The following is an 18680-nucleotide window of genomic DNA, read 5'->3' on the forward strand; positions in this document are numbered from 1 at the left end:
ACTGTAAGGAGTGAGTGAGTGTGTGTGAAGGAGAGCGGAGGCGAAACCCCCCCCCCCCCCCAGAGGAAAAAGAGCGTGTGGTGTGCGGGCAGCGAGCGGCGCTGAAACCCCCCCCCCAGAGGAAAGAGAGGGAGGTGTGCGGGGAGCGAGCGGCACTGTAACCCCCCCCCCCCCCCCAGAGGAAAGAGCGGGTGGTGTGCGGGCAGCGAGCGGCGCTGTAACACCCCCCCCCCCCAGAGGAAAGAGAGGGAGGTGTGCGGGCAGCGAGCGGCGCTGTAACCCCCCCCCCCCAGAGGAAAGAGAGGGAGGTGTGCGGGGAGCGAGCGGCGCTGTAACCCCCCAGAGGAAAGAGCGGGTGGTGTGCGGGCAGCGAGCGGTGCTGTAACACCCCCCCCCCCCCCCCCTGCAAGAGCGGGCGGCAGACAGAGAGGGCAGAGGAGACGTACAATACCTGACCTGGCCATTGGCAGGGAGAGGAGCTGAGGGGAGACTGATCGGTAAGTGACAAAGGAAGGAGCTTGGGTAGAAGACTGACCGCCTGAGGGAGGAGGTCAGGAACTGCAAGTGACAGGCTTAAAGGGACACATACACAAGACTGGTGACTGAGGTTGAACACTGACTGAGGCTCTGTGAGTACCTGGTGAGTATCTTTGCGACTGGTGAGTGTCCTTGCGACTGGTAAGTATCTTGCGACTGGTGAGTATCTTTGCGACTGGTGAGCATCCTTGCGACTGGTGAGTGTCCCTGCGACTGGTGAGCGTCCCTGCGACTGGTGAGCGTCCCTGCGACTGGTGAGCGTCCCTGTGACTGGTGAGCGTCCCTGCGACTGGTGAGCGTCCCTGCGACTGGTGAGTGTCCCTGCGACTGGTGAGTATCCCTGCGACTGGTGAGTGTCCCTGCGACTGGTGAGCGTCCCGTCCCTGCGACTGGTGAGCGTCCCTGCGACTGGTGAGCGTCCTTGCGACTGGTGAGCGTCCCTGCGACTGGTGAGCGTCCCTGCGACTGGTGAGCGTCCTTGCGACTGGTGACCGGGCTGTGCGACTCAGGGTGGTGCGTCTGACCGGGCTGTGCGACTCAGTGTTGTGCGTCTGACCGGGCTGTGCGACTCAGTGTTGTGCGTCTGACTGGGCTGTGCGACTCAGTGTTGTGCGTCTGACTGGGCTGTGCGACTCAGTGTTGTGCGTCTGACCGGGCTGTGCGACTCAGTGTTGTGCGTCTGACCGGGCTGTGCGACTCAGTGTTGTGCGTCTGACCGGGCTGTGCGACTTAGTGTTGTGCGTCTGACCGGGCTGTGCGACTCAGGGTGGTGCGTCTGACCGGGCTGTGCGACTCAGGGTGGTGCGTCTAACCGGGCTGTGCGACTCAGTGTTGTGCGTCTGACCGGGCTGTGCGACTCAGTGTTGTGCGTCTGACCGGGCTGTGCGACTCAGTGTTGTGCGTCTGACCGGGCTGTGCGACTCAGTGTTGTGCGTCTGACCGGGCTGTGCGACTCAGTGTTGTGCGTCTGACCGGGCTGTGCGACTCAGTGTTGTGCGTCTGACCGGGCTGTGCGACTTAGTGTTGTGCGTCTGACCGGGCTGTGCGACTCAGGGTGGTGCGTCTGACCGGGCTGTGCGACTCAGGGTGGTGCGTCTAACCGGGCTGTGCGACTCAGTGTTGTGCGTCTGACCGGGCTGTGCGACTTAGTGTTGTGCGTCTGACCGGGCTGTGCGACTTAGTGTGTGCGTCTGACCGGGCTGTGCGACTCAGGGTGGTGCGTCTGACCGGGCTGTGCGACTCAGTGTTGTGTGTCTGACCGGGCTGTGCGACTTAGTGTTGTGCGTCTGACCGGGCTGTGCGACTTAGTGTTGTGCGTCTGACCGGGAGGTGCGACTTAGTGTTGTGCGTCTGACCGGGCTGTGCGACTGAGTGTGTGCGTCTGACCGGGCTGTGCGACTCAGGGTGGTGCGTCTGACCGGGCTGTGCGACTCAGTGTTGTGTGTCTGACCGGGCTGTGCGACTGAGTGTTGTGCGTCTGACCGGGCTGTGCGACTTAGTGTTGTGCGTCTGACCGGGCTGTGCGACTTAGTGTTGTGCGTCTGACATGGCTGTGCGACTGAGTGTGTGCGTCAGACCGGGCTGTGAGACTCAGGGTGGTGCGTCAGACCGGGCTGTGCGACTCAGTGTTGTGTGTCTGACCGGGCTGTGCGACTGAGTGTGTGCGTCTGACCGGGCTGTGCGACTGAGTGTTGTGCGTCTGACCGGGCTGTGCGACTCAGTGTTGTGCGTCTGACCGGGCTGTGCGACTCAGTGTTGTGCGTCTGACCGGGCTGTGCGACTCAGTGTTGTGCGTCTGACCGGGCTGTGCAACTCAGTGTTGTGCGTCTGACCGGGCTGTGCGATTTAGTGTTGTGCGTCTGACCGGGCTGTGCGACTGAGTGTTGTGCGTCTGACCGGGCTGTGAGATTGTGAGTGTTGTGCAACTGAGTGTCAAGTGAGTGTAGCGGAACACCAGAGGGTGAGAAGGTAGCGTTAGGAAGCCAGGAAATAGCCACATAGGATAGACTTAATCGCTGAATCCCCATTAGATTAGATTAGTAGGTACAATGCCCGGCGGGTGTGGAGATGCGACACGGTGTACATCTTGTGATATGTATGCGTTCCTCAGACATGTGATCGAGGGCGAATACAAATGCGCAAAATGTAAGCACGTTGTTTCCCTGGAAGCTCAGGTCCTGAATCTAGGGAATCAGCTGGCAACACTGAGACGTATGTCCATACCGAAGGAGAGCCAGGATCGTACCAGTCAGGTGCAGGCAGGGGTCTGCACAGAGGTGGGCGGAGTATTGGAGGTGCAGGCATCAGAGCAGTTTAGAGGGGTGACAGTTAGGAGGGGTAGAAGGGGACAAGGCAAGGAGGCTGATCCTGGGCTGGAGCACCCCAATAGATACGCCCCGTTGTGTGATGTTGGGGAAACCAGTCAGGGACCAGCATTGCTGGAGCAGAGTGACGCCCCTAGCTGCCAGGGGAAGAACTCCTCCAGTGAGGCCGGGAGAAAGGGAAAGGAAAGACAGGTGCTGGTGGTAGGGGACTCAATTATTAGAAGGACAGACAGTGTAATCTGTGACAAAGACCGTGTGTGCCGAACAGTCTGTTGTTTGCCGGGCGCTCGGGTTCGGCACATCGCGGATCGGGTGGACAGATTATTGGGTGGGGCTGGGGAAGACCCAGCTGTCATGGTACACGTGGGTACCAATGACATAGGCAGAGGAAGACGGAGAGTCCTAAACGATTTCAGGGACTTAGGCGCTAAGTTGAGGACTAGGACCTCCAAGGTAGTATTTTCCGAAATACTACCTGTACCTCAAGCCACACCAGAGAGGCAGCGGGAGATTAGGGAAGTTAACGAGTGGCTGAGGAGCTGGTGTAGTAAGGAGGGTTTCGGGTTCCTGGAGAACTGGGCCGACTTCTCAGTCGGTCACCGGCTCTTTGGTAGGGACGGATTGCACCTAAATGGGGTGGGTGCAGCCGTACTGGGTGAGAGGATGGCCAAAAAGTTAGAGGGGCTTTTAAGCTAGGGAATGGGGGGGAGGGTACAGATGTAGAATTAGCCAGTGGAAAGCAAGTTTCAGAGGGCAGAAATGGGGGCATTAGCGGTAGGGTATTCGGAGCTCCTAAACCCAGGGTGGGTATGGGGAAAAATCAAGAGAGCAGCCTAAAAACATTAAACGAAGATAAATGTAACCGATCAAAATTACGAGGTTTGTATACCAATGCCAGAAGCCTGGCCAACAAGATGGGAGAGCTGGAGCTGCTGATGTTTGAGGAGGACTTAGATTTTGTGGGGATAACTGAGACTTGGTTCGGCAGCTCTCATGACTGGATGGCGACCATTCAGGGGTATTCCCTTTATCGCAGGGATAGAGAGGGTAAAAAAGGGGGAGGGGTATGTCTGTATATTAAGAACAGTATACTGGTAAATATGAGGGATGATATTAATAATGGAGCTATGGACGAGGCAGAATCCCTATGGGTAGAGCTTCAAAGGGAATGCACGGTGGGGAAGGTAATATTGGGCGTATGCTATAGGCCCCCCAACCAGAGGGAGGAGGGTGAGGCGGACCTCATGTTACAGATAGGATTGGCAGCAAGGATGGGAAATGTCATTATAATGGGGGACTTTAATTATCCTGATATAGACTGGGCAGAAGGAACTGCGCACTCAGCCAAGGCTCGGCAGTTCCTAAATGTTTTGCAGGACAATTTCATGGGTCAGATGGTGAATGCACCGACAAGAAACAATGCGGTACTTGACCTACTGATTACCAACAATACAGACCTGCTCACGGATATAGAAATACGGGACAACTTAGGGAACAGTGACCATAGGTCAATTGGTTTCATTATTAATTACAGTAATAGGAAACACAAAGGTAATATAAGGACACTGAATTTCAAAAGAGCCAATTTCCCTAAACTGCACTCGCTGCTAGAAAATATCAAATGGGATAGAACCCTGGGAACAAAGAACACAGAGTAAAAATGGGAGTGCTTCAAGAGCATACTTAACAAAGGGGTGGGCCAGTGCATTCCACAGGGAAATAAATTTAAAAGAGCAAAACTAAACCCTGGGTGGCTAAACTCCAACATAAAAATGTATATTAGAGCTAAAGAAAAGGCCTTCAAAAATACAAGACTGAGGGGTCATTGGCAGCATTTAAGCATTACAAAGAGTGTAATAAGAAATGTAAAGATGAAATCAGGGCGGCTAAAATAGAACACGAGAGACATATAGCGGAGGAGAGTAAAAAGAACCCCAAGAAGTTCTTTAAGTATATAAACAGTAAGAAAGCGAGGTCAGAACACATTGGCCCCATAAAAGATGATAAAGGAAAAATGGCCACAGAGGACAGAGAAAAGGCGGAAGTGTTAAATAATTTCTTTTCTTCAGTCTTCACAAAGGAATCGGGGGGCTACACGAACCTTGCTTGTAAGGCCGAACTAAATAATACACCTCAGGAAGTGCCGCCATGGCTAACAGAGGATAGACTTAGAGCTAAACTAGAGAAACTTAACATAAATAAATCCCCGGGACCGGATGGCTTGCACCCGAGGGTTCTTAATGCGCTCAGCCAGGTGATTGCCAGACCATTATTCTTGATCTTTTTACGGATAGTTTACAGACGGGTATGGTGCCAGCTGATTGGAAAAAAGCCAACGTGGTACCAATATTTAAAAAGGGGCCGAGATATATCCCGGGTAACTATAGGCCGGTCAGCCTAACATCGGTAGTCTGCAAAATTTTGGAGGGGATGATAAGGGACCACATACAAGACTTTAGTAATGAAAACGGTATTATAAGTAGTAATCAGCATGGATTCATGAAAAATCGTTCGTGCCAAACCAATCTATTAACCTTCTACGATGAAGTGAGCTGCCACCTAGATAAAGGTAAGCCTGTGGATGTGGTGTATCTGGACTTTGCAAAGGCCTTTGACACCGTTCCCCACAAACGCTTACTGTACAAACTAAGGAAGGTAGGTATGGACCATAAGGTGAGTACCTGGATAGAGAACTGGCTCCAGGGTAGAGTCCAGAGGGTGATGATTAATGGGGAGTACTCGGATTGGGCGGGTGTGGAAAGTGGGGTCCCCCAGGGTTCTGTCCTGGGACCAATCCTGTTTAATTTATTCATAAATGATCTAGAGGAGGGGATATCTAGTACAATCTCAGTATTTGCAGATGATACTAAACTAAGCATGCCAATATCTTCTATGCAGGACCTTGCAAGAGGACCTGAACAAAATAACGGGGTGGGCAACTACATGGCAGATGAGATTTAATGTTGAAAAATGTAAAGTAATGCACTTGGGGGCCAGAAACCAGAAAGCAAGCTACTCACTAGGGGGGGAACCTCTGGGTGAGTCTAGGATGGAAAAGGACTTGGGGGTACTGGTAGACAACAGGCTTGGCAGTGGCATGCAATGCCAAGCCGCCGCAAGCAAAGCCAACAGAATACTGGGATGTATAAAAAAGGGGATTCACTCCAGAAATAAAGAGATTATTCTCCCACTCTACAAGACTCTGGTCCGGCCACATCTGGAGTATGCTGTCCAGTTCTGGGCACCGGTCCTCAGGAAGGATGTGCTGGAACTGGAGAAAGTCCAGAGAAGGGCAACAAAAATAATTAGGGGAATGGAGGACATCAGCTATGAGGAAAGACTACAAGCACTGAACCTATTCTCTCTGGAGAAGAGAAGATTGAGGGGGGATATGATATCAATGTACAAATACTGTACTGGCGACCCGAGCATAAGGAACAAACTATTCAGAGAGAGGAGATACAATAAGACACGTGGCCACTCACTAAAACTTGAGGAAACGCGGTTTAACCTTAAAGTGCGTAAGGGGTTCTTCACTGTAAGAGCGGTAAGGATGTGGAATTCTCTTCCACAAGCAGTCGTATCAGCAGGGAGCATTGATAGTTTCAAAAAACTATTAGATGGACACCTTAAAGACCACAACATACAGGGCTATACAATGTACGGTTAATAGCAAACACACACACATCATAGGTTGAACTGGATGGACTCATGTCTTTTTTCAACCTCACTAACTATGTAACTATGTAAGGGGTCCTTAAGTTATTAACACATGATACAGTATATTTCCTTTTCCTACTGTTTCTACTGCATTTCTTAAGATTTCTGTTTTAAGGGGCTTAATAACATTCTGATTTTCTTGTCAGTTGCATGAGAGAATACAATAGCTTTACTTAGTAAAGCCTAAAACTAGAATAAAAAAAAAATATGCAACCTGATAATACTATGGTTTTAACCAGTTCCTGCCCGCCCTATAGCAGATTGACAGCAGGAATATGGTTGTATTATCCTGACCGGACTTCATATGACGGCGGCAGGATAATACAGCTCTGCGCGGCCCCCGGTCAGCCTGACACCCTGCATCTCCGATCTAGGTAAAGAGCCTACTGGCCGCATAGTAAACAGGAAGAGCCGTTGATCGGCTTTCCTTAGTTCGTGCCTGAAAGGCACGAGTAAAGGAGCGCCGATCGGCGGCTCCCCTGACGGGGGGGGGGGGGGGGGGGTCGGCACTGGTAATCAGATCATTGATTACCAGTGCAGACCCTCGGGGGGGGGGTGCCACTAGAACAACCAGGGATGCCCACCATGACCCCAGGGATGCCCACTATGGCCACCAGGGATGGCCATCAGGGCTCAGGGAGCCCCCCATTGCCCTCCCCATCAGTGCTGCCCACCAGTACCCATCATTGCCATCTATCAGTGTCGCCCACCAGTGCCCATTATTGCCCACCAGTGCCACCTATCAGTGCCCATTAGTGCCCATCAGTGCTGCCCGTCAGTGCCGATAAGTGCAGCCTATCAGTGCCCACCAGTGCCGCCTATCAGTGCCCATCAATGCCGCCTAGCAGTGCCGCCTATCAGTGCCCACCAATGCTGCATATCAGTGCTACCTATAAGTGCCACATATCAGTGCCACCCCATCAGTGCCTCCTCATCAGTGCCTGTCAGTGCAGTCTCATCAGTGCAGGAAAAAACATATTTATTTACAAAATTGTATAACATAAACAAAAAAACTTTTTTTTTTTTTTTTTTCAAACTTTTTGGTCTTTTTTTATTTCTTTAGCAAAAAGGAAAAAACCCAGAGGTGATCAAATACCACCAAAAGAAAGCTCTATTTGTGGGGGGGAAATGACATAAATTTGGTTTAGGTACAGTGTTGCATGACCGCGCAATTGTCATTCAAAATGCAACAGCGCTAAAAGGGGAAAATTGGCCTGGGCAGGAAGGGGGTGAAAGTGCCCGGTATTGAAGTGGTTATTAAAATAATGTAGCTCCCTTCCATCACCTTTTTTCTCTTGATCTCAGGAAAACTTGTCAGAAGTAATACAAGCAGATAGCAGAGGAATGAAGCAGAAGACAGAAATGATGCTTGGTCCTCTTAACTGAGACAAGTACACACTATAGAGGGATATGCTTTGTTCATATTTCATATATGAGGCTTACAATAATTTTTTTTTTTTTTTTTTTTTTACTGCTATGTTAAAGCTCAAATGTGTGTGTGTGTGTGTGTGTGTGTGTGTATATTTTTATTTTTTATTTTTTTTGCTCACAGTAATTTCTTTGTTTTTTTTCAGTTTCCTCCAACATATGCTGGCATCTCTGAAATGAACCAGCCTGCAGAACTCCTGCCACAGTTCTCCAGCATTGAATATGTCGTCCAGGTACCATAGACTCTTCTTAACACTTAACCTTAGTCTCCTTACCTAGGTTACACACAATATATTGGTTACAACTAAGCGGACGTTTATCCCTGAAACGCGTCAACTGTTATGCTTTTCATCCCTTGTCTCTGACTGTATCACGGACTGTATCTTGGATTGATTTTAACCTTTGGATCCAAATAAACGGATTTTATATTTTGCACCTTCAAGTTGGAGTGCAGCTGCCTTTCTCTCTACACAATATAGCTGTCTGGACTGCGGATCCTAGCTGCACCTTGCCTTGATGGTCGGGATTATTTTCTCACCTGATCGGTTCTCTTGCCTCTTTTGCTGATCTGTGACTACACACAATATATTACTGTATTGTATGTCCACCTTAGACAGGGCTGCCAACCTCCCACAGCTTTTTTTTTACTGACAGAACACAGAGAATTTACTAGCAGAGCACGTTTTTTACTGCCAACCTGAAAAAAATGACAGAACTCCTATTAGAAACCAACACAATCAATATTTAAACAGTATAAACACAATCTGCATACCCTGAAAATACCCATAACAGGCGCAACCTCAGGGTTTAGGGGTGCTCTGCATACAGAGTGCAGGGTGCGGGGGTGTACTGTGTAGAGAGTACAGGGGTGTCCCCTTTTCCCCAAATTGCCCCCTCCCCCAGTACAGTGTTCCACTCCGACCCTCAAATCCCACTCCTTGACAGTACGTGATAGAGAACTACAGGTGCAGAAGAGCAGGATATGTTACTGAGTGTAGCTGTGGGGCCGAGGGCACAGGCTTCAGGAGCTGTTGCCGCCAAACATGCATAGAGTTCCAAATACTTATCGATGCAAAAAGGCAGCAGTACAGTTGCGATCACTTTGCAGCCGGAACTAGAAGAGCAAGATCAGCAAATGTGCCCATTTACTGACAGCTGTAAAAAATCACAGATTTTTACAAGCCGTCAGTAAATTTAATGACTGTTGCCAACCCTGACCTGAGAATTTCAGTAAGTGTAAATCTAATGTCAGTAAGTGTAAATTTGTAATTCTGCGAATTGTTTGTGTAGCAAGTTTTCCAGGCCTGTGGCCTGATATGGGTCTGCCATCGGTACCGGTTACCCCTCCAGCCCTTGTGAGCTGCGGCCCTGGGTGTGAGCACTGAGACATTGACAACTCCGGCATCTTTGCTTTGTGGTTTTATTGTATTTAAGGGGATGGGAGAAGGGAATAAGTGGGATATTCCTTTAGGCTCAACTAGATACAATTGTGGGACTCTTCTGGCAAAAATGCCTATTAGCGATGTCTTGACGCCAGCCGACGCTAGCCAACTCTTCCTGATGCTTGAACACTGTGTAATTACTGAAACTGTGCTGGATCCTCGACTTTAATCCAGAAGATTGAGGACTGTAGAACTGCTTGACTTGTAACACTATAATAGCGCAGAGTCACTGAATGGCCCACTCCAGCACTGCACTGGCTGAGAAAACTCCTTGTAAGTTCCTGTACTGCTGCAACTCTCAACTGGCCCACTTCACACTGTGCACTATCACTTCAGGGCCCAAACCACAGGCGCCCCCTTTACACGTTAAGCTCCTCAGGGTCCACTGACTATGTACCCCCTCTGTCACTTCAGGGTCCTCAACCTAGGTACCCCCTTTCACCACTAGCTGGCACTGGATCCCCGAACCTCTTCCGGAGTGGTCCCCTCTAACTTCAGGCAGACCCCTAGGGACAATCCTCAGTACTCAGAACCTGTGTAGGCTTTCCTGGGACTGGACCCCTCTGACTCTCCGCAGGTTCTCGGCACACCGGATCCCCTCAGCTTAGCTCAGCACTCTCTGGATCTTCAGGCAGCACCCCAAGATCCTCCTCCTCAGACAGGAGGGGAGACAGCTGTACACTCCTTCCTGGAACTCTGTTACCGCCAAAGACATTGTGTCATGTGCCACCCCCAAACTTATATCCACTCCCAGAATCCTTTGCAGCACAGTCTGCCTTCTGGGGTAGTTGCAAGCCTGGATGTGTCCCCTGATTGGGTTTCCTCCACCGCTCTATGAGAAGCCTCTCACAGGAGCCAGTGGGGAGACTCCCCCCCCCCCCTTCAGCAGGCACACCTGGAAACCACGACACCCTGACTAATAAATCACAGTCCTGCTGTTAGGCAGACAAGGCCCACTATAGTTTTACCTAGAACTTACCTTTAGGGTGCTACATTAGCATTTTAAGATTATGTATGTGCTTTGCTAAAGCCCAACAAAACTTTCAGTTTAACCACTCCTCTACCAGAGTTTTTTAAATTTTATTGCACACATGTTAAAATCTGCTTTTTTTTTTAATTTTTTTTTGTTTTTTTTAGCTAGAAAAATAACCCCTTTGTGCAGCCAGAGCAGTTTTTGTGATTTATATCATTTATTTATGTTTTTTTTTTTTCTGGTTTAAAAAAGCGCTTTATGCCTGAAGCTCACACAAAGATTTTTATAAAACAAAAAAATTCAGTAGAAAATTTTCATCAGTAAAGTAAATTTTGGGGCACAAAAAAAGCAATAGATTTCCCAATTTTTGGTAACATTTAAAAGATGAGGCTGCACTTTTTACAAAATAGCTGAATTCCTGGAATTCAGCTTTAACCTTGAAAAACAAACCTAGAATTATTGCTCTTCCTCTTCCATGCATGGCAATATTTATTGTGCAGTGCAATCAATGTTTTTGTGCATAGATTATGGTTCATCTTTTTTATTGAATTTGCAGGCACAATAGAACATATCGACAAATGCCATAAAATTAAATGGATGAAAGAACCAGCGGCAGGGAGACTTGTGTACAAAATGTGACAAAGAATTCCTTTTTATGAATAAATTATCAGAGATGCAGCCACTAAACCATAGCCATAACATGTCAGTAAAATTCAAACTGGTCAGAGGGGCCTGATCATATCAGTGGCTGCATATGTGCGTAAATGCAAGTATCAAGAATAATCAGTCCATATACATATGAAATAGGAAAACAGCCCTTAATACCATAATACTGTAAAGATCATACAATATACAGAAACATGGATCTTAAAAGTAGGAGAGAGAACAGAGCATATACCTTTGTCTGAGGGGTGTGATAATAAAAAGATAATCATATAAAAGGAGCATTTCTGAAACTTAGTATAATAACAGAAAGCGTATAACCGGGAGCAGCAAGAGAGAAAAAAAAAAAGGGGGTGGGGAATTATTGATGATGATAATAATAATAATAATAAGGGGAGGGGAAAGAAGGCGATGAGTATCTACAAAGACAACAGGGGGGCAACATAACATAAGTTGATGAGAGGCTCCAGGAACAACCAGCCAGATTAAAGCACGATGGAAGTAAACGTTGGTGGTGGAGACAGTTCAAATGAGATTGCGAGAGTCCGATTTATCTTTGTCCCAGGCTATCATATTCTCGAAGGATTCGAGTTGAATCATTTCACAAGCCCAAGTGGCTAAGGTTAGTGGATCAGATTGGCGCCAGTATCTGGCAATAACAGATCAAGCTGCCATCCAGAAAAATCGAATCGGACTCTTTTTGATCTGTTTGTAGGAGCCTGGCAGCAAGGACAAAACCGTGAGCTGGGGCTGGTTGGGGTATGTATCACCCACCAAGTCAGCGAACAATTGCAATATCTCTTCCCAAAAAGGGGCAATAAGTGGGCAAGTGCCCCAGATGTGAGCCATAGTGCCAGGAGCCTGCAAACAGCATAGGTCAGGGATGGTAGGATCAATTTTATAAAGAATGAAAGGGCAGCAATACCACATGGGGAGTAAACAATCATTTTGTTCTTGGGCAATGGAAGACGCTGAAAGCTTATAGGATAATGCAAAGATTTTAGGCCACTCCAGTTCATCTGCCAGTGTATTCATTTTCTTGTCCAACACTTCCATTTTATAGGAGACAAAAAAATTCCCCTATGTAATGCATTTTTTGATTACCGGATCTTTTCATGCGACATCAGGGCAGAATTCCTACACCTTACATACTAGCATGATCAATATTGCTGTATCTTTGTATCTCAGCATATTATTCCTTTCTATGCTTAGCCTGCATCTGATATTTTATCTGTTGTTTTAATTGCTTAAACACTAAATATTTGAAAGATTTGTTTTTATATTAAATATGGCTTTGTGTGTATATGGTGCGGTTAAAGTCTCACACAACCATAGTAAAGGGTTTCCTATGCACTATTTTAGGATGTTGCCACAAAAGATAGCCACAGGAACTTTACTGGAAAATTGTGATAGATAAACTGGACTTAGATGATTTATTAAACTTCTGCAAAAATTGAAAAAATAGCTCTGACAGAAGGTTTAAACTGGAAGTCCAATTGGGCATTAATGATTTCTGCCCTAATCGGTTAATTTTTGGTTTATGGTAGAGAGTAATTGTATAATAAAGGAAATTATTTCACCAAAAATGAAATCAATCTCTGGCTAGATTTATTTTATGAATGTATTATTTTGTCCAGTAGTTGTAATGAATATCTCTAATTTGTGTTTTTTTTTTAAATATGTGGTATCCGTGCTGCTAAATCATTCATATGAAGGAGTTACAGTACATTGTCTACCACATATAACAGAATATGTTGCAGATTAAAATTTTGCTTTGTTTTGGGCAAAATTTAAAAATAAGACATGTATTTGCTTTCTCCTTGGCTACGAATGTGAATATACAGTACATTATTTGTCAGTCTTTGTATCCACTCATGTTCATATCTTTGTTTTTTTTTTTAACTAAAGCGAGGTCCTCAAATGCCATTGATCTTCCTTTATGTTGTGGACACATGCATGGATGATGAAGATCTTCAGGCTCTAAAAGAATCAATGCAAATGTCTTTAAGCCTGCTGCCTCCAACCGCTTTGGTAGGACTCATCACATTTGGCCGCATGGTACATGTACATGAACTGGGCTGTGAAGGCATCTCTAAAAGCTATGTTTTCCGTGGAACCAAAGATGTTTCTGCAAAACAGCTTCAGGTGAGTGATCGCAATCAGTTGCCATTACCTGTTTAAGACTTTTGCTCTTTTTTGCCTAGTTAACGTGGTTCTAAAGGCTCAAGGTTTTTTACCTTAATGCATTCTATGCTTCAGGGTAAAAAAACCTTCTGGTGCAGCTCCCCCCCCCCCCAGCCCCTTCTTATACTTACATGCCCCATCTCGATCCATTGATGATGTCACATAGAGAGATGCTTGAGAGCGAGCCTGCTCGAGTGCCCCCATAGCAAGAGGCTACGAGAAAGGGGCACATGGCAGGGGGAGAAGCCAGGAGCCCCAAAAAGAAGAGAATTAGGGCTGCTCTGTGCAAAACCATTACACATAACATGTTTAGAAAAAGAAACCATGCTAGGGCCCAAAAATCATAAAGTAATCATCAGCTGCTAGCACTATACCCTAAAGGAGTTGTAAAGTTTCAAGGTTTTTCACACTAATGCATTCAGATGAAAAAACTTCTTGGTTGCAGCTGCCCCCCAGACCCCCCCGGTATTCTTACTTGAACCCGAACATTCCAGCTACAAGCACGAGCCCTGCAGCTCCAGCCGATGTCTCGGGTCCTCTTTGGATAGATTGATAGCAGCAGGATCCATTGGCTCCCGCTGCTGTCAATCAAATCCAGTGACACGAGAGCAGAGGGCAGGGCTGAGTCCTGCTGTCTGTGTTAATGGATGCAGCAGCGGGACTCGTGGAAAGCTCTCGGCTCTCCGTGGGGGCACCCGATGAAGAGGAGGAGCCTGAAGCAATGCTGGGGCACCCCAGAAGAGGAGGAGCCAGAAGCGATGCTGGGGCACCCCAGAAGAGGAGGATCAGGGCCGCTCTGTGCAAAACCATTGCACAGAGCAGAGAAGTACATGTTTGTTATTTAGAAAAAAAAAAAAAACCTTTACAATCACTTTAAGTGCCGGTTCACACTTGTGCGATGTGGGAAAGCTGCGAATATGCAGCGTGTTCCCGCATCGCATCCACACATCTGGCAGTTCACACTGCCATATGCGATATGCAGGGGGTGTCAATTAAAAGTTAACGACACCCCCAGTTGCGATCTCATATCGCAGTGTGATCTGCAAGTTCGCACAGAATCGGATCGCACAAGTGTGAACCACTGTGTGATCCGATTCTGATGCGGCTCAAAAAAGCCTCATGTGCGAGTTTGCTGCGGATGCGCTGCAAATTCAGCCATACAAAGTGTATGGCTGAACTCGCATCCGCACATGAGATCGCATGTAATGAAGGAGCAGTGCGCTCCGAATTACATGCGATCTCGCAAACCGCACAATTGTGACCCGGCACTAAGAGCTGGTTCACACTGGGGCGACTTGTCAGGCGACTTAGTCGTCTGACAAGTCGCTCTCCATTCAGTGCAATGGAACCGTTCTAATCAGAGCGACTCAAGTCGCTCCAACTTTGAAAAAGGTTCCTGCACTACTTGGGGGCGACTTTGGAGCGGCTTGCATTGACTTCTATTAAATAAGTCGTTTGCAAGCCATGCTGAAGTCGTGCTGCAGGGGGTGGCTTCAGAGTCGGGCGGCTTTGAAGCCGCCCCAGTGTGAACCGGCTCTAATACACAGTACCCAAATTTTGTTATACAAAAGTGCAGCGCTACAAAATACCATCAAGGTGAATAAGTGCAAAAATATTGACAACCTACATGTCGCTTTTAAAGCGACCACATTTAAATTACATGAATCTAACCCAAATATGTATTAAAAAAAACAATGTGTGTAAAAAAAAATCAATATCATGCATAAAGTCCCAATGAAGAGTCAAGAGGACCGTTATCTTCTCTGAAAACACCATTGGAGGACAGAAATGGACCCCCAAAAGCCGTGCAGGTCTTGAGGGATCAGTAGGGGCACTGACTCAACATTGCACACGCATTGATCCCTTTAGGACCTGCATGGCTGAGTGTATGATGGATTCATCATTGCCCAGGGTATAGAATACCATATCGATATAGAGTTGTGGATGTTTGCTGAAGTCAAGCTGATGTAATGCTTTTAACTAGACGTCATCTAACTCTCTTGTAAGCCCCTCTTTTGTTACACTGAGGTGGTGTGCGGTTCTTTAAAAGCTTTTGGGTATCCACCTTTGTCCTCCTTTGGTGTATTCAGAGATGATCACCGCCCTTCTTGGCTCTTGATTAGGACTTTATGCGTGATATTGCTTTTTACACCCATTTTTTTTTACATATTTGGTTTGGATTCATGTAATGTGTTAAGTGCCGGTTCACTGCTCCTAAAATTACATGTGATCTCTGTGCGGTGCAAATTTCAGCCATACAGTTTGTATGGCTGAATTTGCACCGCAATCGCACCTAACTCGCACTGGACCATTTTTTTGGTCCGCAGCAGAATCGGATTGCATGGTGGTTCACACAAGTGTGATCCGATTCTGTGCGAACTTTCAGATCGCACTGCAATATGCGTTCTGATCTGGGGGTGTCGTTAACTTTTAATTGACACCCCCCCCAGCGTAACACATATGGCAGTGTGAACTGCCAGGGGTGCGGATGCGATGCGGAAACACGCTGTATATTCGCAGCGTTCCCGCATCACAGAAATGTGAACCGGCACTCAAAGTGGTTACTTTTAACAGCATATGTTCACTATTTTTGCTCTTCTATTTTTCACCTGTATAGTATTTTGTAAAATATTTCCTTTTTAGAATCACTTTTAAGTCTTAAATGGAAGATGATGATAATGACTTCTGGATATAAAGTCTACTTTGCTTTTTCTTGGGGCAAAACTAGTAGATGCGTGTTATGAATTAAATTTGACTGGTATAGTAGTTTCTATGGAGGAACCTGGGGTCATGCACACATATATGAAGAAAAAGCATGTATTGCAAGTTGAGCAAAAGTGTGTTTATAATTTTGTCTGTGTGGGGCGATTGGCAGATAGCACAGTTGGTTTTCAGGGGTTGATTACTAAATAGGAACGATTGCCATTTGACAGTGATAACCGCATGATAGACTGAGACTTTGGACTTTGCTGCTCCGTGAAACTACATTTCATCAGTAATATTTCTTCACAATAGTCTAAAAGTTCTCTGTTACGACCTGGTAAAGTATACTTAATAAATAATGAATCCTCCCACACTAGGAATACAACTAAAGCAAAACAAATAGAATTGCTGCTGCTATCACACTGTCTTTTATATCTCACCTAGCTATTAATGGCTATAAAAATTGTTCTTTATGGTGTGGTGCTGCATATACCACTGTGCACCTTCCCCAAACACTTTAAAAGTATGAATTCAGTGTGTACTGCAATGCACCTCCTTATATAAACATAAAATAAACCTAAATGGAATAAGGTACATTTAAGTTTACAGTATGTTTATAAAAGAAGGTGGTGTATTGTAGTACACATTTGATGGGACACGTCAAAATAACACAACATGACAAGATAGCATGAATGGGTACAAATAGGCCATGAAGAAAAATCCTCAATACAAGGAATGAGAACCTGTGAACATGGCCTGCAAGCTGTCATACCGCAATATCGGCGCACACCATAAAGCTTTCTGAAATATTTTTTAAAAAGTGGAGAGAAACACCCTAGGGTGTCCGAGGGAAAAGGAAATTGTAAATGGAGAGGAGAGAGAAAGAGGAAGGAAAAGAGAAAAAAAAAAAAAAGATATATAGGTAGGGGTAGATAGGGTGAATGGAAGGGCTGGAGGTCCGAGGTGGGGGTGGCGAAAAGTCTTCAAATCACATCCAATACAGAAAATGGTAGCAGGTTAAGACAGCGATAAGTATAGTAAAACAAGTCCTAGTAAAGCCATCCCGTGTTGTGCTCCTCTATCTTATTTCTGGGGCAGCAGTCAAGTGCTCCATGTCTTGAATGTCCTTCACCCTAGTGAACCATTGAGAGTTGGTAGGTGGAAAATGTTTTTTCCATATACTGGGGATGCATGCCCTGGGATTGATACTTTTAAAGTATTTGGGGAAGGTGCACAGTAGTATATGCAGCACCACACCATAGAGAACATTTTTTACAGTATGCTGAATAGATATTACGTTAAAGTGGGCCATAACTCTCAAAGTGGACCTCTTCCTATAATCCACAGCAGCAGGCATCTCACCGAACACTGCTTTGTTAAACAAAAAAAAGTTTTGCCTAATGCCTCGCTTCCACTGAGTGGTACGGTACGGTTCGGTTCAGTACGGTTCGGAACGGTACACCTTGCGTTTCCACTGCCAATAGTATCCTTTCATGATAGGCGTGGTGTAGCAGGAAAGCTGTGATAGACGATTCTCTGTCAACCAAAGTTCTGCAGAGTGTAGCTCCACCCTGTTGGTACGGTACTAATGTGCTTGGTACCCCAACGAAAGGGTCCCAAAAAAGTGGTACGGCACGGTTCGGAATTAGGGTACCATTCACAATGGAAACGGCAAAAATAGCGTACCGTACCGAACCGTACCGTACCGCTCAGTGGAAATGAGCCATTATTGTCTATTTTCATTTCCACTTCTTGGTTTTCCTGAAGGTAGGGGTGACGAAGCCATGGTTGCACAGATTCCCCTAGGAAGGCAATGTCACCATTGTTTTCAGGGAAATCTGGCCATATCGTCATACTGCACGTGTGCAACATGAGGCGCATAACGTCATGCACCCTATTTTGCACATGCACTTTGTGGAAGTCCATTCATTTGCTGGTAAAACGAAAAAACAAAACTTGTCCCTGAGATCTTGTGAGATGCCACAGATGCATAAAATGTTGCTTGCGGTCATGTACTTCATTTTTAGCATGTGCAGCATTAAGTAAATCTTTCAGCATAAAGCAGTTTGAAGTAATATGATTGCGCAGGAACGGGAGCCCAGGGATCACAGAGGCAGGGTGAAAACTGGTATAATTAGGTAAGTATACTTGTTTATTTTCATCTTTTACATTAATTAATGCCAGGTTTATGGGGGGGGGGGGGGTCTCTTTAATAATCTTAAAACACAACACCGACATAGCTCCATGTAATTAAAACATTTAGTAAGGTGTTCGCTAGAGCTGCACAATTCTGGATTCAGAATAATTGGTTTCAGAATAATTGAATGTCATTTTGTTTTGCAGGAAATGTTATCTCTTACAAAGACTCCTGCTGCTCAGCCAGGACGTGGACCCCAGATTCAGCAGCCTCCTCCATCAAACAGGTATGAGCAGTAGAATACCCAGAGATAGAGACCTGAAATTCAGCTGTAAATGAGAAGCAGTTATTTGGCCTCTTGCACACGATACTCCTGTTTGAGCATCTACTTTTTCATCAGTTTTTTTTTTTTTGTATGTATTTGCAGGTATTTTCGTACAAATGCGCAGAAACGTATTCTCGCCTTCTTGTTCTACACATCTTGTAAATTGCCATTTGTGCACACGTGGTGTAAATTACTGACCAAAAATGCAGATTTTTCTATTTTTACTGAAGAATGCACTGCACTT

General features: G+C 46.3%; 1 protein-coding gene across 1 annotated transcript in view; it reads left to right on the forward strand.

Moving 5' to 3' along the window:
- Window positions 1-18680, forward strand: part of SEC23A (SEC23 homolog A, COPII coat complex component) — a 342836-nt gene that overhangs the window by 26859 nt on the left and 297297 nt on the right. The window contains exons 4-6 of the mRNA XM_082242896.1: window positions 8156-8242; window positions 12996-13232; window positions 18318-18397. Of these exons, the coding sequence (XP_082099022.1) occupies window positions 8156-8242; window positions 12996-13232; window positions 18318-18397 (404 nt within the window). The remainder of the gene's footprint in view (window positions 1-8155; window positions 8243-12995; window positions 13233-18317; window positions 18398-18680) is intronic.

Source organism: Pelophylax lessonae (genome assembly GCF_965119305.1).
Source record: "Pelophylax lessonae genome assembly, chromosome: 13".
In the NCBI taxonomy this organism is placed as follows: Eukaryota; Metazoa; Chordata; class Amphibia; order Anura; family Ranidae; genus Pelophylax; species Pelophylax lessonae.